The following is a 24,404-nucleotide window of genomic DNA, read 5'->3' as shown; positions in this document are numbered from 1 at the left end:
ATGGCAGCTAGGGAAGATGTTGAGGAATATGATTATATCCTAAAACTGGTGGTTCTAGGAGATCTTGGTTAGTTTTTCTCTATACTAATAAGTGAATGAATGCTTCATTTTTATGATTAAGAAGAATCTAGACTAGTTTTGCTGTTTCTATGTTTTAATATTAGCAAATGGCAAACCAGGAAACACTGCTTATAATGTTACTAGACATCGCATACATTTTGATTATTGCTCTAGCAGCAAATGTGTGAGAGTGTAGGCTTAACCATATTGCTTAGGCTATCTGTATTTACAAAGGCTGATTGACAGCTTCCCAACCTACGAAGACAGCAATTATGATGGCCAGTAGGAGTACTGAAAACGCGCTAGTGAGATTATAAAACGAGAGAAAACTTCATAACTTTGAAACAATGCAAGCATGAGGCTTGCTAAAGTTTGCGCAGTTTCAAGAAATGAGCTGAATAAAGTTGCTAAATATTTGACACCAACAATAAAATCTTTCTCAATTACACCTACAAGTTTATACAAATATAGCAAGAGCACATGTATTTGGCTAAACACTGGTATTTGCAGCAAACGCATTTTAAATATAAGCATAACCAGACAGAACCCACCAGTTCTCACATGATGTTGAGCACTCACACTCATGATGGAAATAAGGACAATTCCTTGAAGTAGCTAATGATCTTAGGGTGTCTGGCATACTTTCGCTAGGGTATTCAAGCAAGGGTCACTTTGTGTGGAGCTTTCTTATGCTTAAATGAGCAGCTTCTTACAATTATTACATTCAGAATGAGACAACTCTTTGTTACCCATTAATATTATTGTTTATGAATACAACCACTAGCTGCTATCAACTATCTTGACTAGCCTTTTGCTTAAATGAACAGTTTCTTACAATTATTACAGACAAAACAAGACAACTCTTTATTATCCATTAATGTTATTGTTTATGAATACAACTGCTAGCTGCTAACAATTATCTTGACTAGCATTTTGATTTTGGACAGCGATTATTATTTTTCTGAACTACCTGCGTGTAATAGTGTCAATGCCTGCCAACCAAATAGTATATGAATTAGCATACGCTAGTCAACTCTACCAAATGTCTGTTACAGCTCTACTGCGTTTATCTTGTGAGGTTTGTTTAACTAGTGAATTAGTTTTGATACAAAAGCACTGCTAGTAAAGAGAGATGTATAGAAAATGCTTGCCAAATATCTAGAGAATCCAGCTCTGTATATCAACACCTTGAATATTCTAAAACCAAAGAGTGCACTTTTAATAGCCACCTCTTCATGTGAGAGGCAGACCGTGACAACTCTGGTTAATGCAAATTACTTCAGTCAGAATGTAATTGTGAAAAAGCACGAGAGGAGCCCACAACCTTCTAAAACTTAACAAAAGTACATTATCGAGCGCAACTTAAAATTAACCTGGTTTTGGTTAAGATATATCCTACGACTCTATGCTCAGGTTTCACATATAGTTGCTACTTACCGTAAAACCTCTAATTAAATGCTACCTCCATTTAAACACCACCTCCAACTGCCCGCCACTTTGAGAGAAGGTTTGAAAAATAGAGCGCCACTGTCTAATTGAACGCCGCCCCTATTTGACTACCACTTTGATATTATTTGATCTTTATGAGCCCATAATATATATTGATCAGTAGAAAAGTGTTCACCAAATCGTGTTAATTACGAATCATTCACATCAATAACAATTAATTATCTCGCTTTCCAATTCCAAAGCTTTCTATCTTTTTTTGTTAAAATTTTAAAAGCAACACTATAGATATAATTAATAACTGCCTCAGGCTAATAGTAGTTCTTTGTTTAACACAGTCTTGATACGTTGAAGCAGAACGTACATGTATATAAAATTGTTTACATTTACGATGGTAGATGGACGACTAGTCCCACGACCAAACACGAGCGAAGCGATTGGTTGGGAGATTTATGATAAATGCACATGTGCACACAACTCCCGAAAATTATTCATTAACGGCTGTCGCAAACCCTTGTACTAAAATCTCATCAACAAATTTAACCATTTTTGCGTAGAGTCGTCTAAATATAATAACGATACAAAACACATATAAACCTTTTTAAATATGTTACCATGTCTTTGAAAGGTTACGGCAAAACTCTGAAACTAACCCATCTGATCGGATTATACCTAAATAGACAGATTAATTTGGCCTTAAATCGAAATAAAAAATTTACAAGCTTATTGTAATTAAAATTAAGACCGACATATAAAACACCGATAAAGCCGAGTAGAAATATTAAGTCGCCAGCATTTTACGAGAAAAACGTGGACATTTCACCAGTCTATGGCATTGTTTAATTGCCGAAGGTTTGTGTAATTAACGTAGACTGTTTGAGGCGTAGACCGATTTACGGGTACGAAAATGTGGTACAGTTTATCGGCCTACGTTTTTGTCCAATTACCGAAGGTTTTTTAAATTATCTAGAACATCAGCCAGACTTCTCTACATCTTATCTACAAGCTAGGACAAAACTACAATGCCCCTTTATGACAAGAATATTTCTTTATTTCACTCCAGTTTGCATAAAACTTCTAGGCGCGTGAATGCTAATGCTTGCTTTCTGTTACATATCGCTGTCAAAACCATTCTACATTCACAACACAACCAACTTTCAAACTGTATATTACACGGCAGCTTGCCATTTTACTTTTAATATTGCATTTCAGAGATATAATAAACATATTTCTTTATTGCTGTTGTTAGTTAAATTACGTACAGTAGGTTAGGTCTACAGCTTGAATTAATATTCATTTTATTGTTGTAAAACATAAGTTTGAGATAGTAGTAGATTAGGTCTGATTTTTATACAACATTTTGTTTTGCATAATTGACCTTTTGAATTTCATTTCAAAACAACTTGACAACTACCATGAACATATACAACCTCCCAGAACACCACGTCGTCGCATTGGCCGTCCACATGTCTCCCAATTATTACAGAGGAGGAGAAATAGAAGGTGCTCACAGCAACCATCAACATCAAATGCTAATGTTCAACAACACGCTACTCAAGATAATAACAACAACTCATCTGATTCAAAGAACTCTTTAGTAGATGTTGTAGGCAAAGCTTACAACATCTAACTAAAGAATTCTAATTTTGTAGAATTCTGACCTTTTGTAACTACTTTTTCAACAACCAGCAGTACCCTTTCTTTTTTCCATTATTTTTTTGGTCGTGGGCTGTATGACAGGGGAATTTCTAGTTTTATGATGAAGGTTGCATTTAGCAAGCAATTTGCATTTTTGCAAATTTGGTGCAATTTGCTTTTACGCATTGAATTTGTGTTAAATGCAACGCGTCAAAGAATTGCTCTGCCAACAGATTGTTTGGACAATAATATTGACTAGTTCTGTTCTGGAGAGTTGAGGTCGGAAGACATTGTGGAAGGTATTGGACAACCAGAAAAAGCTCATTCCATGAAAAGCAACAATCAAAGCGCAGTTATCTGAGCAAATGATGCAAATACGTTTGTTTAAAAAAGTTAATTTTGGTTTCTGCATGTAATATAAGTATGGTTAATTTATGTCACTTGTTCATGAATATATATATTTGTAGCATTTGATGGATATCATTATATAACTTATAAATTTGCAGATTTATAGCATGATACATGTATTTAATAGCATCCTTGCGGTTATTTTAACACGGCTTACAATTGATCGACGCTCATAACTCATCACCTATTGCATATAAAAAGTTCTTTTTAGCTGCAAACTGTAGCAAACATATCAATGAGTGCAACAGACGTTTATTCTACATTGTTAAATATTAATATAAAATAAAAATATGCTTTCAAATTTAGAATAAAATAAAAAATTTGAAAACTTTAACAAATTGCAAAGCAAGGCACACGCTATAATATCATTGCAAATTGATTGCAAGCAATAGATAACAATTGGTAAGAAATTTCTTCGGCTTCCCAATGCATATTTTATTTAGAGATCTTTGACAAGGTAGAGGTAAGTTAGCAGATTTATTGCATCCAAAAGATTTAACATTGCTCTACCGGAAAAAAGAACGCAAAATATAAGCAACAATCGCTTCGTCCGAAAAAAGGCTAAATTTATCTTTTCAAAATTCTGACGAGCCATTTGAAAAATACAATGCCAGCCTCTATTTGAACACCACCTCCAATTGACCACCACTAGAGAGGAAGGGTTGAAAAATAGAGCGCCATGGCGTTCAATAAGTAGGTTTATGGTATTTTACAAATACATGTATATTCACTGTCTACAAAAAGAATAAATAAGATATAATTGATTAAAGTGATCACTTTTAAAAACTGTGTGTATCGCTTTAAAGAACTTGGACAAATTTTTTATACCAACCAGATATAAACCAAACACATCATGCCAAGCTGATTTCAAATACTGCTAAAATCTAAGTATATCTAAGCATCCCTTTTACCTGTCTGTCAATTCAACTTCCTACCACTATAACCAAGCCTGGCTAGAATTACAGGCAATACCAATTTGTCTTATAATTAGGTGTTTACTAAAACTTTTTGATTTTGTAGGAGTTGGGAAGACAAGTTTAGTCTATCAATATACAGATCATACGTTCAGTGGTAAGTGTTGTCCTATTTTTTAATCATCTACTTACCTGCAGCTGATTGATGATTGATATTTTATGTCGTCTACTTTACATCATCTATGACATTCTTAACAAACTTGAAGTTTGTCTAAGTTGCTTTACAGCTGTTGACCTTCAACATTGCTTTTAATGTCGGTTTACTTTATTGTACCGAAAAATGGATGACAATACAAAAAAACATTTTGTTCTTTTTAAATAACCAAATAAAAGATGAAATATGTATAAAACAGGTAACCGTAAAATCCCTGAAAAGAATTTCTTCATAGACAGAGTTTATTCTAATGAATGCCTTAAGACAGATGGCACTTCAAGGCTGGTGGCACTTCAAGGCAGGTGGCAGTTCAAGGCAGGTGGCACCTCAAGGCTGGTGGCAACTCAAGGCTGGTGGCACTTCAAGGCAGATGGCATGTCCACTTAGTCACTTTGATGATCCTTCGTGTCACAACTGCCTACAGATTTTATAACCCAAACAAGGGATAATTTAATGCAGATATCGACTTGAATAAAATCACAAACTCTTAGTTCTTACGCCTGCAATTTTAGAATCCACAACTCTTGTAGTTATTTGCTCTTGGTTGTCTATATATCTCTATTATATACATGCAAGTGAATAAAAAAAAATCTTCCTATATAACACAAATAGGTTGGTGCCATGATTAGAGCTGATATTTTTGTAGGCTTTCCTAAAGTGTAAAATGATTATTGAGAGGATGTGAGATACAGAAAGTAGCTTGTGTTTCTAAAGCTGCTTTTGAAAAAGTTAGTCCTAGCTACATAGCTTACATGGATTATTATATGTACCTACAAGCCAAAGCATTATTCAAAAATCTATCAGTTTCAACAATAACATGAGTGATATAAACCGTGATTACTACTGGTAAAGTTATATAAACAATTTACCCCACTCTAAGTAGAACTGTTGTACATAAACAAATATGCAAATAATGTTGTGCATTGTAGATAAAACAGATTCATTCTACTGTAAAGCATCCATAGATATACATGTATACGCGGCAAATAAATGATAAGAACACTTAAGTTGCAAGCAATGATAATTATGGCTGCATCAGATAGGAGAACATGAAAATGGAAATGATATGTCTAAAAAGACTGGCTGGTAATGTCAATGAACTACAGAAGCTACTCTTCGGACAATGACTTTGACTTTTAGAAAATCACCCCTAGCTACTCTTTCATTAGCTTTCATATTAGATGCAGTTAAATGTGTAGCTTAAATGTCCTATAACTCTTATATGACTCAACGTAAAAAACTGTCAAAAACAAAAAGCTTGATCAAAACAAGTAGCAGGCTTCAACCCACTGAATGGTCATTATTTAGTATCCGATGAAAGCCAAAAAATGCAAAGCAACCAAACTAAACAACACTGAATGTCCTAAATAGACATACATGTAGATCTCAACAAGTTAAATATGATAAATCTATGTTAGTAGTATAGTGAGCCTATTTTTTTCATTTCGAAAATAATAGTGTCTGTAAGCCTACATTATCTTTTGTATTGTTGGTCTGAAGCAAGATCCTGCATTGTTGCCATTGCTACTTGTTTGTGAGATGTTTTTTGTATTTATGGTAAAAATAAAGTAGAAAAATTGATTGCTTATGCACACACAATATTTTAGAATCACATACCACCACGATAGGTATCGACTTCATAGAAACAACAATAGAAGTGGATGGGAAAAAGTGCAAACTATTAATCTGGGATACAGCTGGACAAGAGCGATTCAGAGCAGTCACATCTACGTGGGTATTCAAGAATTATGCATAAATGTAGTATTTATTGTATGTGAAGTTGTGGCATGCACTTCCATTTCAACAAAGTTGTATAAAATATACATAATTGCTGAAAGGGTACTAGCCTAAAGTTGAAAACTGGCTTTAAGTAACGCTAACACAAAACTGGGTTTTACTTTACTATAAAATATGAACTGTGTATTATTGAAGTGATATAACATTAGCCAAGTGTAAACTTGATAAATATCAATGCAGAATTTTTTTAAAACTCACATCATCATAAGCATTTTCAGCAGGTGCTTTTCTATATGTAAACTACTTATTTTTTGATATCTTATTCATATTGTATTCTCCAACTGAAGTTGGTATGCTACTCTTAACAAAGTGTTATTCTTTCAGTATTTTCCTGTTTATTTGTAGAAGTATAATTAAATTATAGTACTTTGATAATACAGAATGCTAGGTTAAAGAACATTATTGTGTGTTAGATTTTAGACAGATACAAATACTTTTCTTTCCTGTGAACTAATGCTTATGGTTGACCTGTAGGTAAAACAAGGTTGACATTTTTGGAACAAACAGTTGCATAATAAAGGTAAAAAGATATATTTAATCTCTCCATTAATTATTGTTAACACTTAATTTTTCTCAAAAAATATTTGATCCTTTCGTTAGCTTGTGTATTGAAGCTCTTAAAACCCATCAATTATATAAGTACTGTTTTAGCTTATTCAGGTTCTTCAATATCTTGACTTTCAAATGAGCCATTGTTTGACATGGTGAGACAGACATTGGTTGGTGTTTATAAGATTTCCCCAGAGCTCTACCGCAGAAATGTTCCATGGTATAGGCTCAGAAATTATTACGCCACAATTTTCATATTTGGTGTTGTGTGCTCTTACCACTTATTTTTATTGCTTACCGCTTATATTTATCCACTACGATAATGACGCTAGTGGCAGGCAAAAGTAGGACAACTCCAGAGAACCAATGAAGATGACAAAGGAATCAGTGTCATTAGCTCTCCATGTACAGATTATTTTTATGATAAATAACTCAGATTGCAAGCACCATATTATATTTTCCCGATGATATTATGCGCTAGCCCTCTCTTTTTATTGTGATGTTGAGGGGCACAACTGAGGCTAATTGATTTCAAGCATTGCGTGATCTCGCAAGAGTGCAATTTACATATAGTCCTAGGGCCACGCCACTGCAGGTCACAATTTAATCGATGTGATTTCACTACCTTTACCACCATGGGTGGTTAACAACCAAGTATGTTTTTAGTAGTCATTTGTTTTTGTTTAATTTTGTTGTAGAAGTCAATTGAATTAAATCAATAGTTGGGGTTGACTCACTGCACTCCGGGATTGTTTAAAATAGAGAAGTCTACTGTAAATGACTTAATCTGTCAATAAGCTAGTAACATACACAAAGTGATTAATTTAACTGTCCAAAACACCTGTTTTCTATTTTCCATATACTGTAATTTATTCGAATATAATACGGTATAAATATTTCAATTTTTATATTTTTTTTTTTGATATTTTATTATTAACTAGTTATTAATCAAGTTATTAATCATTTCTGTATGGGACAAACAATGCCATCATATAAAACGATGTGATAATAATTGCTATAAATGTTTAAAATGAACGAAAGGATGAAAAAAGTAAACTCTAACAAACACCCAAAATTTATTAACCCAGAATATGTGTTTGTATTGGTCGGGCGTTAGCACGATACCCGGGTATTGTTGATTATCTAAAATGCTAGTTTTTTATTAGCACTCTTTGAGTTTAAGAGCACCGATTGTCATAGAAAAGCGCAGCCTCAATGGCAACAAAAGAGCTCGACGACCTAAGGCTAAAATAATTAACGATAATTATGACATCACATTTTGAGAACCTGAACCAAGTGTTTTTTTATCGCAGGACATACTTTTGACACTCTGTTTTTCAAAAGTTCTATTATTCTTTGTGTACTGAATATAGGCTCATTTGAAAGCCAAGACTTTGATGTACCGAAATATATAATCAAAAAATATTCATGCATTTAATCTCTTATTCAGCGAATATTTATGAGTTTAAATTTTTTATCAGGGAGTTTTTATGTATTTAATATCTTCATCACAGAATATTTATACATTTATCTTTTCATCACAGAATGTTTATGTATTTTACTTTATTAATTTTTTTACTTTTTTTTTAATTTTTTCAAAACTGGCTGACCAAGTTTATATCAAGCTGTCATTAAAATCAGTTAGTGAAAATTATTTAAAATTGGAATTAGATGAAAAATAAAAGCTTCAAAAGCTTTTAGTCATTCATGAAGCAAACAATTAAGCTCAAGTATAAATACCTTGACTTCTGCATATAGTATACTAGCAGGTCATCTTGTTCTCAAGGAACCAAGTTGACTCACATAAGGATCAAGCACTAAGTCGTTCTCTCTTCTGTTGGTAGTGCTTGGTCTTCTGGGACTTTTGAGACACAGTGAATGCCAATAATTGGTAACTCTATCTACATTTAGGAGAATAAACGATAATTGCCATCAGTCAATCTTTAAAAAAGCGAGTTTGTCATAATCATGAATATATGTATATGGTCATGCAGTGATTATATTGAACTAGCCTGCTGCAAGTATAAGCAAGTCAGGTGAAATATAGTCAGCTATTTGTTGATGTATCTAATTTTTATATAACACACCGCTGACTTTTTCGTCTCAATTTTTTGATGGTACATGTAGTTGACTGGTTAGCTGTGAGAGATCATCAGGTATAATAATTATAATGTGTACAATTCTTTTCAAATTTGGTAGGTGGTCGAGTGATACAGTTGGTAGCGCCCCCTGTCTGTGAAATGGAATGTCTGAGTTCAATTTTTGTGTGAGGAAATTTTCCTCCTAACACTTTTAATGTTGCTTCAGACTCAGAATGTGGCTCTTATTATTGTAAAGGGTAAATACTCAGCTTCACTAATAATTAACTTTATTATTTTTTATTTATTATTATTTATTGTTTTGGAGATTCTGATGACTCAAATAAAAACTGCCTCATTAAATAACTCATTTTATTCACCTGACATGTCAACATACTCAACAGTAGCCAAAATGTTCGGTAACACATCATTTCTGCTAGTTTCTGTTTTGCTAATCTAAAATCGGTTTATGCTGTTTCACCAACTAACTTAGTAAATCACTCATACATGAAACATTAAAACAAAAATAAAATGGTAGAGCAATAAAGTAAAAATACATTTGTTAAAACTCGTCAATTCAAATGTGCGCTTCAGTTACACGTAGCCAACTGAAATAAAGAATGAATAAATCTGGTCAATTGTAAACTTTGACATTTCGGAAACGTTGGCTGCTTCCTCCAACTAAGACTTCTGATGGTAAAAGTGTAGTTTTGGTTGCTGAATGGCTGCCTTTTAAGTCATCTAGTTTATGTGCTGAAATGGCAGCAAATGAGAATGCATAATATAAACAAGTATTTAAATTTAACAAACAGAGGAGTACGGAAAGAAGGCAAGCAGATAAAAAAGGCCATCCCCGGAAGTGATCTCTAAACATCAAATTTTTGGAATAATACAGTTTATGATGCAAAATCTCTTTAAAGGCTTGGTTTGGACAGCTTCTAAGAAGAAGCAAGAAGTTCTATCACAAAAGCACACATCGGAAAAATAAAAAAACTAAAGCATTCTTGAATCACCTGTGAGTGCATGAATTCAGCAGATTAGACTATGGAAACCTCAAAGGAATGAGAGTATCATAAACTGTGAAAAGTTAAACTTTAGATGATAACAGCAGTGTGTTCATGCTGTTTCTACCAAAATCACATGATGTTCTAGTAATGAAATAGTAATAAAAAAGGCTGTAGGTCTGAATAATGGTGTCAGAATAACTCAAGAGTTGATTCTATTGGTCCATGGCTAATTTGTACTTGCAGGCTATATCGGGGAACACATGGAGTAATTTTAGTGTATGACGCACAGAAGATCAGTACTTTTGAAAACATCCCGAAGTGGTTACAGGAAATAGCTAACCATCGTGATGATGTTCCAAAGATATTGGGTAGGAAGCTTTGCTTTATTAATGAAAACTAAAATTGGTTGTAGTGTAGTGAATAGTGAGCATCTACATGATATATAAAAGGTTACCTGACAGTATTTTAAAATACATGTACTTGTGTCATTACAATCTTAATATTTTGTTTTTAGGCAATGATTTTTATGTTAGGAAAAAAAACAGTTTTGAAGGCACACACTTGTGACGCATGCTCTAAACTGCCACATGAGGAGTTCAGTTTTCAACACAAAAGATGTATGGTATATGCTGTCAATGTTGACGATTAACCAATGCAATGAATATGAAGCAAAAGTTCTTTTTGCTGGATTCCAGTCTAATACATTTTTTCTATCGAATTGACACTTTACAAGTTTCGGTTTCCCAACATGCCAGATCATTATAACGCATAGTCTAAGCAGATTCAAATATTCGAGAAAAGTTTGGGTTGTATTATATGTCCCGCATCCACTTTTGAGCAATCGTTTTAGAATTACACCAATTGGTTTGTGTATACACCTTAGGGAAGGCATTAGCAAAACAAATTCCTCTTTCAAACAAAAATGAAATTTAAAAAGTTGTCTTTTCAAATTACTTATTTTTAGAAGTCATTAGTTTAGAATCTATTATCGCATGCATTGTTTTCATAAATAAAGATTTTGAATGAACAACCTTTAGAAAATCTAGTTTAAAAAGGAGCAATTTTAACGTAATTATATAGCAGCGCATTCTGGTTGACCTTTGGCAAAAGTTACGGGTCTTTATTTTCATTTTATGACTTGAAAATTTAAATAAAACTTTCTATTTGATCGAAATTACACAAAAATTATATTCAAATGTTTTTTGTTACTGTTATTAATGAGCTGCCGGTTAACCTTTAAAACTGCAAATCGTAGTCATATTTGATTATTTTAATTGCCTGTGAAGCATCGATTCTCTTTAGCTTGAGACTGTTTTCTGGTTTTAGCCTTATTTAACTAAAAACAAGATATTTTAAGAACTTAAGTTTAGAAAGTTTGCTGAGACTGTTCAGCGCTGATCTCACTTTATCCAATATTATTCCAACAAAGCCGACTTTGTTCCTGTCTGTTCAAATAACTCCATATGGTTTACAGCACGGTATGATGATGTGCAACTAGAAACTCTTCCTTTCTCATTTTAGTGGGAAACAAAAGTGATGAACCGAAGATGAAAGAAGTTTCAACTCGGGATGCTCGCAAGTTTTCTAAACAAGTGGTCATTCCCTTATTTGAAACTAGTGCCAAGGCAAACACAAATGTTGAACAGGTAACAAAGAGTTGTTAAGAAACACCCAAACGTAAAAGAGATAAATTCAATGCAAATGCTGTTGCACCAAAACTAGAACATGATAGCCACTTACAAATGTACACTGAGTACATATACCATCTCAAAAACTAACGTTTTAGAAATAAAATGTACTAAAAATTTCAAAAGTGCTGCAAAACAGTGCAGTCTTCAGCTTTTTTGATCAATATATAAGACATGAAAATCACAGTTATTGTGATTTTTGACAGGAGTCCTGTTTGTTGCTTGTAATCATCTATCACTTCTACTTTTGGCCAAATTTGTTTTTCATCTCCTTTGTTGTTCTCTTTTGCTTGCTTTCTCTGTCTTATTCTATTTTAATCCCACTTTTGCTATCCATATTTTGCTATCTTCCTTTATCTCTTTTTCTCTTCCTCTCCTCTCCCCCTCTCCCCTCTTCCCCTCTCGCCCTCTCGCCCTCTCGCCCTCTCGCCCTCTCGCCCTCTCGCCTTCTCGCCCTCTCCCTCTCTCCCTCTCTCCCTCTCCCTCTCTCCCTCTCTCCCTCTTCTCTTTCTCTCTCTTTATATGCCTTTCTCTTTCTCTCTCCCTTTCTTTCTATACTATCCCTTTCTCTCCTTTCTCTCCTCTCTCTCCTCTCTCCTCTCCTCTCTCCACTCTCTTTCTCCCTATCTCCTCTTTTTCTCTTCTTCCTTCTGTCAAGGGAAAAAACTGAAATTAAATATTTATATATGAATATATGAATTGTTTTGTTTTTGTTATAATAATTATTTGATATTTAATTAATAATATAAAATGTATTGTTTTTGTGTGTGTTTCCTTTGAGTGTAATATTCCAATGGTTCTATGGTTCTATGTGTAATGGTTAGCCTCTGGACCTCGAGTTCAATTTCTCCCAAGACAAATTTTGACCGCAGACAAAGTGGCACTTCTGCCCACAAAAATCAGACTGCCATTATGAAACGAAATTGTAATAACTCAATTAATGGAGATAGGCACTACTATAGTTCTCCTTGAAATTATTTTGACAAGTAACGTGCGCTGTTGCAATGATGAGCCCAAGTATCAATGTTCACAAGTAGTATTGAGATTGAGAGGCCTACAACTGTCTGAAAGCAATTATCCTATAATCAACAATAATACGCCAGTGGTCTGTTTTCAAGTGTCTGTAAACTTTTTTTCCTTCAGAAGATCAAAAATAACAATTATCCTGTTAATACTCACTAGTCAAAATAAAAAAACAATATGTTTGTAAACTTAGCCCTATTAGTTATAGCCTTTCTAGGTTCAATAATTACGTGTATCTACAAGGCGTGTAGTGACATGTGTCTGCGAGGTGTGTAGTGCTGGTGCCTTCTGTTGGCTGGGGCTGAATGAACTCTCTTTTCTCAGGGCTTTATAAGTTCCTGGCTTTCTGCCTTTTTGGGTAAACTGTATCTGCTGTATGTTTCCTCCTCAATAGGTTGATCCTCTGCAGGCTGTTTGCTGCAGGCTCCTTTGGCTTATATTAGCTTCTCTGTATGCGCCCTGTTTTGCTGCTTGGCTTGCTGCCAGCTTCTAGCTGCTTTCTCTGGCTCGCTGCCAGTTGAGCTTTGCCTTGACTTGCTGCCAGCTCCTCCTTATATACTTATTATTGGATTATTGTCAAATATCACTAGATTCTTACAACATTTTCGTAATGTCTGTTTCTAGTGTCTTCAATGTCAGCCAGCGTTCTTTTCTGACATTTGATATCTGATGTCTTGACAGTTGACATCTTATGGGATTCTATGACAATGCTTAAGTCAATAAGTCTATAAGTCAATAACTTGTACAAGATTGGCCATAACCTGAAAACCGTCAACAGCTGATTAATAAAAAATGGATTTTTCTATAATATTTGTCCTGAGACAGTTATAATCATCTATCTTACATAAGGCAAAAGAGACATTCATATTTCATGCTATTCTATATTCATTACATCAATTCTGTTTTTCAAAACATTAAAATTCATGCATAGTTATATTATGATTTCACAAAGTCATACTATCTATAATGAATGATGTTATAAGCTATATCTATAAAAGTGTTGTAAATATTCGATTAATTTATGACTGGTCGACAGTTCGATGTATATATGTCCTTGCTTGTGCTTGTCCCTCTGCAAAGTTGTTTGCTCTGTAGAATAACCTTGGGTACTTCTTGTGATGTATTGTTCTCCTTTATATGTAATGGTAACATCATATATGGTCATACATCCACCAATCTTGTTAATGTCTCTCATCAGCTGTAATGGTTAGATGGCTAATATGCTTGATACATGGGAGCATGCTATTTCTCTCAGTTTTTTCATGTTTCCTATGCTGGCGTTACCTGTCAAACAATTTACTTATATATTGTTTTGACAAGTAACACGCTGTTGTAGCAAGGCTTCCAACATGGATGCAGTCCTAGCCTGGCAGTTTTTTCATGCTGACCTGTCAGCACTTCCATCACTGATGCAATCTTATCTCCGCAGTCTGACATGCTGACCTGTCAGAGCTTCCAATGCTGATGTATTCCTAACCTGAGAGTTTATCATGCTTTTGTTTTAGCATTACAATCTCTGCGATGCCAACTCTAACATGCCAATCTTTGGTTTGAAAGAAGTTTTCTGCTTCTTTCAAACTTTCCAACCCTGACACTTCTCTCTCCTTCTCTCTTTCTCTCTATCGTTTTTATTCGTCTCTCCCTCCCTCTCTTTCTCTCTTCCGCTCTCTCCTTCTCTCTTGGTCTCTCTTACCCACTATCTTTTTCTCTCTCTCCCTCTCTCTCCATCTTTCGTTCTCTCTATCTCTCTCTCCCTCTCTCTCCCTTTTCATTCTTCTTTCTTTCTCTCTTCTCCTCTCTCTCTTTTTCTCTCTTTCTCTTTCTCCATTCTCTACCCCTCTCTCTCCCCCTTCCCAGCTCGCTTCTGTATACGAATAATAATCCTTATGTGTTTTTAAACTCCTCTTGCACCTCAATAACACTCTTGTGGCATGAAACTTTTACTGTGTTTCAGGTGTTTAGAGAAATCACTCGATTAGCAATTAAGCATAACATGGAAATGCTCCTCAAACCACAAAAGATGCTTTCAGATGTGATAAAACTAAATGAGCAGGCTTCTGGTATGACTCAAGACACCGCTGAACAAGGAACAAAAAGGTTGAAAAGAGAAAAGAAAAAGTGCTGCAAGTGAACAACAACAGAGCTTTAAGTGAGAATACATAAGAAGAGTAGGTTTGACTGACAACCTCTGAAGCTTGTTTGAACAGTCTTTCTGTACTTTCATTTGAGTCGATTTTAGAGAGAGCTAATGGTACGTGCTTAGTTAGAATTTCAGTATCATGTTCTTGTTGTGGTGAGAGCCAGCTGGCCTTGTTTCCAAACCAGCTCTCTGTGACAGCTCGCTCCTACTCGCCCCAACTCGACCAAGCACAAAGACAAGACAAAGGAACCAGCCATACACGCGGTAAAAGAAGGCGGAGCTTACTTCGCCAGCATACCTATATATGAAGTCACACAAGAAAGGTTCAAAGCGCCCTTTCTCTTCTGTAAATGCTTATCCCTGTGGTGCCATAAAGGCGTCTTTCAGGCATCCTTTACAATATCACAGTCTCTTTTTGACCCAACAATAAATGTGCAACTATTATGCTTAACTTCAATTTGGCAAATTTGCGATGCTTTTTCATAAATCTTTTTGGTTACACTTTAAAAAAAATTTTAAATTTTGATTATGAAGCTGTTAAGCCTATTAATAATGTATTTTATAAAATTTTGTAGCATATAAACCGATCCTTATCTAAGTGTTAAATATAGGCCTAAAAGATTAAAGATTGGTAGGTACATTAGTTCACATCTGTTATGGAATGGAAACCTTTATAGAGGATTCGTTGCAAGATCTATGTTAATCTGATACAATTATGCTAATTTATATGCATCATCTACAGCTGTGACAATCACTTTTATCAATACATAAACTAAAAGCTACTTTAAGAAATTGAGAATTGTTTTTTCTCTATACTGCGCACAACTCTCTGTCATACTCTGTGCAACAACTTCCCACTATGTTTAATTCACCTATGCCTTTCTGACAGAGATTTTGGAGTAATCAGCAAAAAGGAAACTTGTGAATGGGCTGTCACATTTTCACCTGATTGTGTTTAGCATCTACAAACACAGCTTCAACAACCACATATTGGTGCAACGTTTGTAGTCAGTACTGACAGTGACAATCAGGAACAATTATCATAGATATGAATGAAAATGAACACATTTTTGTGTTTATGTTTCATGTTTATTGTATCACGGAAAGGACCTGTTATAAAACTATATATATGTACTGTCAAAGTTAAAAACAATATTTGAAAGCATTTATTCTGAGACTAACTTGGAAAGATAACTTGAGAGTAATATAACGGTTAACCCCTTGAGTCATAGAGCTGAGTCCGCGCATATGATAAATACCATTAAGGAATTGGTAGCCACGATCCACTAAGGTTACCTCCTATCAATACCTAGTTAAGTAGCATATAATGTGCCTGTGGGCTCTCTTTATAGAAAGAATGTTTTCAAAGTACATAAATTTGTAGAAGGCTTTAAGACCTGGCTACACACCGACAGAATGTGTCGTTTGTGTAGCCGATGCGTTGGTGAAGTGTCGGCAACGCGTTGCCGATGCGTAGTTTCAACAGCCAAAATGTTGGTTACATCGGAACCGACGAAACTGCAATGGATTTTATTTTTCCCAATTCAATTTGATGTATTTGCAATATAACAAGTTGTGTACAAGATTGGCTTTTGCCTGAGGATGACAACAGTGCTTTAGACTAACAACTATTTATAGATGGTGAAATATATTTGTTTTGTAGCAGCTATATAACAGCTACTATCACAAATTAAACACTTAATAAAAAATTTAATAAAATAACCAACCAAACATAAAAATAAAGAGGTTAAAATCCTTTTTATGGTTTAAATTAGACAAATTCTCGGGGTTGCCCAAGAAATAAAAAAGTCATAAATAAATAATAAAAATGGTCTACAAATAATAATATTTATATATTTACTATTTATAATAAAATATTATTATTATTCCTGGCAATAAAAAGTCTTTCCGCAAAAAACTTATTTTTATTTAACATATGCAACATTTACCATTTTAACTTTTAAACTTTTTATTATGAGAGAAATGTTTTTGTGCAACTCAAATAAATTAAAAGAAAAAAATAAACAATGAATACGTGGAAGTTTGTGTATAAAAAAGGTTACTGTTTACTATATTTAAAGTTTTGATGGAGGGTGCTAGTACCTCTTGATACTGGTACAAACGCAAAAATGAGGTACCGGATTATCTTTCTCTGATACTATGTCTGACTGAATGTAAAGAGAATGTAGAGGCAATTCCTTCGCCAGATAATACAGATAATGTCTAGTTTAAAAGTATTTAGCTTTGACAGATTTACCAAAACCAGAAATATGAGTGTAATGTCACATTTGAAATTGAAATTGAACAAACAAAATTAAAAAATAGATAATGGAAAAATAAAGCTATTAAAAATTTAAAAAAATAAAACGAATGAAAAAGGTAATATTAATTAATAATAACGAGTGCACATTTAACGCGTGCAATCACAAAAGGATATACAGTATATGGTAAAAAAACTGGGAATGATAGGAACAGCTTAGCTTTGTGGTTACACGCGCTTGTTTGTAAACTTGCGATTTGAATGTCGCTAGTTAAATTTAAAATGTTAAAATTTAAAGAGTTGAAATTCTGGACAGGGCTGGTCTACAAAAACAAAAATGGCATCAAATTGTAGCTGATGTTTTAGCCTTATATTTGCCTTAATTTCATTTGAATGACTTCAATGATGCAATCACATCTTTAACACAAGAAATAACTGAAACCATGTTAATTATTTTAGTTCAGTTCCGAATCAAGTGATCACTAGTTTCAAACTTTGGTTGCTTCAGCTGAGATTTTTTTCACTTTGGAAGTTTCATTTTCACTGCCATATTGCCACACCCTAAATCTTCAATCAGGCTTGCTGCATTTGAGCCTTTGATGGGCACTCTTTGCAGCACATCGCTGGGGTTATTGTTTGCTTATTTACGCACCTTCTGAACAAACATAACCTACATTTGCTCTCAAGACGACCAATTGAGAGATATTCACTTGCTTTCAACTGAATAGCAAGATCTCTTCAGCTAAAGAAAAGATATACATATAGAAAAAACTGCATAGTAGAAAATAATCGCACATAGCCTACAACACTTCGTCAATGCACCAGCAACCTGCAGATTGAAAACTGAGAAAAAATAGAAGATAGTGTCAGGCAAATTATTTTATAAATTTGGCTAGCCGATGGACCCTCAAGGTTTTCGGTCATTCTAGTTAAACAGAAAAACAAATCTAGTACATACATCTTATCTCTGTCTGCCTGGGTTTAGGTGGTAAAGAACCCAAGTTTTTTTGGTGTTGAGCTCAAACCTAAAGATGTGGCAAACGTACTCAAAAGTTTCCATTGTATTTTGCAAAGTCTCTTTTGAATGAGCAATAATTGCATTATCTTTTGCATACAATAATTTCCATACAGGATGTGTATATAAAGAGCATTTCGACTCATTGCAAATTTACATCATATGCCAGCATATATTATTCCAACAAATGATCTTTCTAAATCTCTGCATCTTCTTACTCTGCCTATGCTAAATATTTATTTTACTTCAATTCAATGTTTCAAGATTTTTCATGGTTTGTGTCCTCGTTTTTTACATGACAATTACAAGTTCTTAACTCATTTCAACTTACGTGATATGAACAAATTGCATACAATCACTAACAATCATTTTGAAAATGTCATTGCCAGCTGCTTTAACAATCTTCCACCAAATATCCGTTCTCTTAGCAGAGAAAGGCATTTTAAACACTATTTGTCAGACTATTTATTCAATTTTAATGGCTAATTGTTGCTTTTTTCCCTTTTTTTGTTTTACTATTGTTGTATGGCCTAATTTGAAAAACATTTCTATTTGTGAAATGAAATTATTGCCAATAAAGTACTATATATATATACTAGAGACTTTGCTTTGAGATTTTTCGGAATGAACAGGCACCTACCCATTTTATACTGCACCTTGATTCCAGCTGTTAGTCTGTTGTGAAAAACATCTAGAACATCTAGAGGAAATGTTAGAAACAGTGTTGAAGCAATTAGACATCTTTGTTTGTCACTAGTGGGAATGTATGAGGCTCACTGGCTCCTATGCCAACAGTACCAATGCATTCAGATCATTGTGTAATACTCACACAATAGATAAGAATTTTAGCCGGCAGCCAATTTTATTAAATATCATTTAGCGTGTTCCTGTTGATTGTGTCAATTGGCTTATTGCCAGTACATGTGTGAAGGACAGTACCTTGACTCAGTTTAGACCAACTTGGCGTGCTCAAGACACCCTGGCTCGGGCCAGCTCGGCACGACTCAGGGCATCTCAGGCTTGGCCGGGGTCATACATAAGGAGGCGGGACCTCCTAGCAAAGACGCATATGAAAGGCACAGGCAACAAAGAGGGAGAGGGTAGAAGCAATTTGTGCTTGCTTATGAACTGTTACATGTTTCTATACTGTAATCATACGCTCAGCAAGTATAGGTAAGAAACTCAAAGCGCACTGAGTCATTCATTGAGTTTACCTGGAGCTAGTAAAAGTGACAAAACAAATTCTTTACAAGCCTTAAAAGTGGCAATTCAACAAACAGAGAGGCACAGTAGAGACCTGCCTTAAAAGTGGCAGAAGTCTACTCCGCATTCCCTTTAAATGGCTAAAATAGCAAACAGAAGAGCTAGGCGCCCTAACACAGGTGCAGACCAATTGGCTAAAGCCTTGGAGCAAGTGTTTTTTATGGCCTGGTCTCAAGAGTTGGCCCAACAGTTCAAAACCTCTCAGTACACTAAGGCTGGGGATATACAGTACTTTATCACTTGTTTTTAAGAGGTGGCTGACTACAATCGCTTGACAGAAAGTGCGACCCTGCTACATCTAAAAGAAACATTGTGCAATCAAGCTGAGGGCTGAGAACTAATGCCTAACGCCTAACGATGTCTTTGATTCCTTCACGGTCTGGCTTGGGCTATCCACACAACAGGCCAAGAGTCGACTCAGTGCCCTGCATTGGAATGGGCAAACAAATATTTAGGAGCATGAATCGATGGTAAACAGGCCGGTTCGTATTGCCTTCAAAAACCTGTCTAATCCACATCAGGACAACCTGGCTGTGGAGATGTTTAGCAACTTACTCAGCAACCTCTCTCTGCAATGACATTTTCTGGCAAGGCTCACGCTTATGCTGGCAGAGGCCATGCAGGCTGGTAACAACTACTTCTAGATACAGAGGAGAGAGTTCCAGAATGCCGGTCCCTTCATCTGGTCCATGGAAGAAGAGTTTCCCAGCCAGGTAAAGTCTGCAGAGACCGAGGTCATTGGCTAATTAGCACAGTTGGTCCAGGAACTTACCAAAAATGTGGAATGGCTCCAGGAGCAAGCCTCCCAGAAGGAAGAGAAGCAACCTCGGGCCATCCTTTGCTGAAGGTGTGGTAGATGGGAATGTGTCTGGAAGGACTGCCCAAGCAACAAGAAGATAACTCCAAAAAACAATGAAATGCCACAGCAGTAGCACCGGCTACTGCACCTGCTCCCCAAAAATCAGGCAAAGCCGTTTGGAACCCAAAAGAGATTGATGGCTGGTTTCACCCTGCAAAGGCTAGATGAGAGGAGTGTCATGCACAGAATACACCTGTGAAGGCTCAAAACTACTACCAGTCAAAGCTAGCCTTGACCTTGCTCCAGAAACAAACATAGCCTACACTTTCACATGTGAGCGATAAGGGCATAATTTGACATGCAGGGGAAAGACCACTAAATCTTCCCCGACCAAGACTCCAATGAATACCGAAACAGCTCTCACCAGACGGAACAGTCGGAAGCCTGCCTTATAAGCGGCAGGGTTGACACATACGCCATTCCAAGAGACCCACTCAACAGACCAGCACGTCTCTCTCGAACCCCGAGCAACCCTATGGAAAAATTTTGCTCTGATGCAAAAGCCAAGCTGAACTTAAAAGTCATGTCATAGCCAGGAGTCTCAACTCAGCAGGACAGCCCATGACCCTCAAGTCAGGTGCCACCATTGGCACTTACACAAGAGTGAACACTTCCTAGATCAATGAGAAGATCTTCTTGCTGTGGGCAGCTAACCAGACACCCACCAATGGAGTGTTGGCTCACTTAGAGAACCCATTTCAAGTAGCCCAATCTAACGGCCCAGAGCCAGGTCAGGCAGCGAGGTTCGCTACACTAGTCATCTATTACACCGGCGTGTTTAGTACGGGTAACGGGGATGTAGGAAGGACTTAAAAAATTGAGCATTTCATTCTGCTCAAGGAAGGGGCACAGTTCATTCAGCAACCTCCATACAGGTTGAGGCCGGAAATGGAGGCAGAGAGGCAGGTGCAAGACCTGCTCAAGAAAAGACTCATCGGGTCGACTGGGGAACTGGAGCTCATCCGTGGTACTGATAACTAAAAAAGACTGGAAGTGGCGATTCTGTATTGACTATTAGCATCTAAATGCTGTTAACGAACAGGACGCGTGCCACCCCCTTAGATCATCAATAGCCAATATGCCCTATCTAGCATTCAATATTTCAGTATTCTTGATTTAGTCAATGGGTATTGGAAGATACCCCTATACACTGATGCCTGAGCGAAATCAGCTTTCTCTTTGGTCTGGCCTGTAGAAGTGCTAGGTGTTGCCTTTTGGGCTGACCTCGGCCATCTTCCCAAGACTCATGGAGTGCATTATACTTCACCTCTACAGGAGAATATTGCTGTTGTACCTCAACGACATCATTACCATTGCTTCAGGTTTTGAGACACATATTCAGCATCACAAAGAGGTCTTCCAAACACTCCAAAAAGCCAGGCTAAAGCTGAATTCTTTAAAGTGCGAGTTGCTTCAACCCTAGTTGTGTTACTTAAGAAACATTGTCAGCCAAGATAGAGGGTCCACCAATCCAGCAAAAAATAAGGCAGTTCATAAGTGGCTGACACCCTAGAAAATCAAGGATCTCCAAGGGTTCCTGGGAACTGTTGGATATTCCCAGCAGTACATTTCAGAGTCTGCCACAATGGCCCACCCCTTGCACAAGCTGATGGCCAAGAGTGAGATATGGAGAGGAACAGACAAGAAACAGACAGCCTACAACCACCTAAAGAACAGCATTTCCTTCGCACCAGTCTTGGGCTACCATGACCCCAGCACCCGTATATTCTGAGTACAGACATTAACGAACATAGTGTAAGAGCTGTGCTCTCTCAGGTGCAGGAAGATAAAGATAGGGTCATTACTTTCTACAGCAAAACTCTGACATTGCCAGAACTCTACCACCTGACTCTGACTACTGCAACACATGATGAGAGTTGTTGGTTGTGATCAAGGCCGTAAAGCACTTCAAGCCCTACTTAGACAGCCAAAAGTTCTTCTTACAGACCAATCACGCTTCCCTTTGCTGTCTGTGCAAAAGGAGAGAGCTCTCTCATCAGGTGGCTCGATAGCTAGAGATACTGGAAGAGTTTCGATGCACATTGGAGTTTCAGTTCAGCTTAAAACACGGCAATCCAGATGACTTGAGTAGACAAACCTGTGAAGGCTGCCACAAGTGCAAGAACATCAAACAAAAAGATGAAGTTTATCCCAAAAGGAGTTGGCCGAGAAAAAATGGAGAAAGTCAATCACACAGATACTGACTGGTTACTCGAACCGGTTGGATTGAAACTGGGTAACATTGCTTATCTAGGAACACTGATCGGTAGCTTAGTTGGGACTCCCACCTCAAAAGTAGCAGAATTCGACCTGGGCATTGGCATGGTTTTGTGAGACTGCTCTTCCAACAGCCAACCTAGAAACACAAAAAGGCCCAGCACTGATTGCGATACAGATGATCGCCGAGGATATTAGTCAAACGGGTTAATTGGCAAGTTTACAGACCATGAGCCTGGATTCTATGGCAACCATGTGCCAAGCCATCATCACCAGAGGCAAAGTATCAATCGGACAGCTGATGTTAGGAGGAAGAGAGAAGGATATTTTGCACTGTATGCGAGATTCCCTCCAAATCCTGTCAGACAGAGTGCTAGAGACTTGGGTGGCCCCAACACCACCTCAGATGGTGCGCCATCTGCTCTCTAGCTCTCCGAGAATCACTGTGTTGCAGACTCCCGTCCTAGCCCACTCTGGGGTAGGAAGAATGACAAGCTCCCTCTAGCTTTTCTGATACTGGCCGACCATAATAGCTACAGTCAGGAAGCTAATAAAAATCTACGTTTACCAGGCCGCCAAACGTGATGGAATCAAGCCGCTGCTGAAAAACACATGCTAAACACAGGCAGACCCTAATAAAAGGTAACTATGAATTTGGCTAAACCGCTCCCACTACCCCAGGTGGCAATAAATGGGTGTTGACACTCACAGGCCACTTCACCCAATGGCAGGATGCTCGAGTGCTGGCAGATGCCACGGCACAGGTAGTGGCCAGCGCATTTGACGAGGGGATGCTCTGCTGTGTGAGATTGCCAGAAATAAATCTACACAAACCAGGGAGCGCAATTTGAAAGCCAGCTGATGGCTGAGCTGTACAACTCTGGAACATGGGGAAGACACTCACCTAGAAGAGCGGAGCAATCGCAGACTAGGAGACTCGCTGTTTGCTCTGCTGCTCGCTCGGAAGCAAGATGATTGGAACACACCGCTTTCCCAGCTGACGAGAGCATACCAAAGCATCACCCACTCCGCAAGCAGAAAAACAGCAAATATGCTGATGCTGAGGCAAAAGCTGAGGCTGCCAGACAAGCTAAAGAGGTATTCACCTTAACCGAGTTCTTCTCGACTAGCGAGCTCGCAAAAACAGTCTAGAAGAGACTTGAAACCATGCACGAGGTTTTACGACAGAACCACATGGAAGTCCAGCAGGAGGACAAAAAAGAACTCCTTCTGTACAAACCAGGTGAGCAGATCTGGCTCACAGACAAACGCAGGCAAAGGAGAGACAATCCAAAACTGCAGGCTAGGTTTGCAGGGCCATGCAGATCCTTAAAGCCTGGGCCAACCGTACGTATTTGGTAGAGAGGCAAAGCCAATCTTTCATACAGAATGAGGTGAGACTGAAACCATACTATGTGTGTCCAAAAAAGCTAAGGCAGGCCCTAGCCCCCCTGAAACCCAGGAGATGCCTGAACATGAAAGGAGCCAGATCCGACCGACCTGAGAAGAGCCTCCTAGAATTCCCACTAACACCTGTAGTCCCCCAGCCGTTGGTGCCCCCTAAGATATGGAAAAGTCAGCCATGTTTCCCACATGTGATATCAGACAATACTAAGTCTGATTTTTTATAAGTAAGAAATGAATGGGTTAAAGTAGATTGAGTGTGGACAGTGTTGCAATATTAATTCAAAACTCTTTAATAGAAACAGCGTATTTTTCAATTTAGAAACTTGAAAATAACAATGAAACAAATTTTTCTTGAGAAGTGCGGAAATGAGAGAATTTTTAACAATTTTGAACTTGAAAATTTTTAAACAATTTTGGTAAT

The 24,404-nt window shown here is 36.8% G+C and overlaps 1 protein-coding gene across 1 annotated transcript; it reads left to right on the top strand.

The window, feature by feature from the left end:
* On the top strand, positions 1 to 21,172 carry LOC137388326 (ras-related protein Rab-35-like). Its single transcript, XM_068074815.1, has 7 exons — positions 1 to 67; positions 4,573 to 4,623; positions 6,288 to 6,411; positions 10,355 to 10,479; positions 11,633 to 11,757; positions 20,145 to 20,213; positions 20,978 to 21,172. The coding sequence occupies exons 1-7, from the start codon at positions 1 to 3 to the stop codon at positions 21,170 to 21,172; spliced, it is 756 nt and encodes a 251-aa protein (XP_067930916.1).
* The last annotated feature ends 3,232 nt before the right edge of the window (positions 21,173 to 24,404 follow it).

This window comes from Watersipora subatra, chromosome 1 (genome assembly GCF_963576615.1).
Source record: "Watersipora subatra chromosome 1, tzWatSuba1.1, whole genome shotgun sequence".
Lineage (NCBI taxonomy): Eukaryota > Metazoa > Bryozoa > Gymnolaemata > Cheilostomatida > Watersiporidae > Watersipora > Watersipora subatra.
The sequence above is the reverse complement of the archived record's forward strand: the minus strand, read 5'-3'. Positions and strand labels throughout refer to the sequence as shown.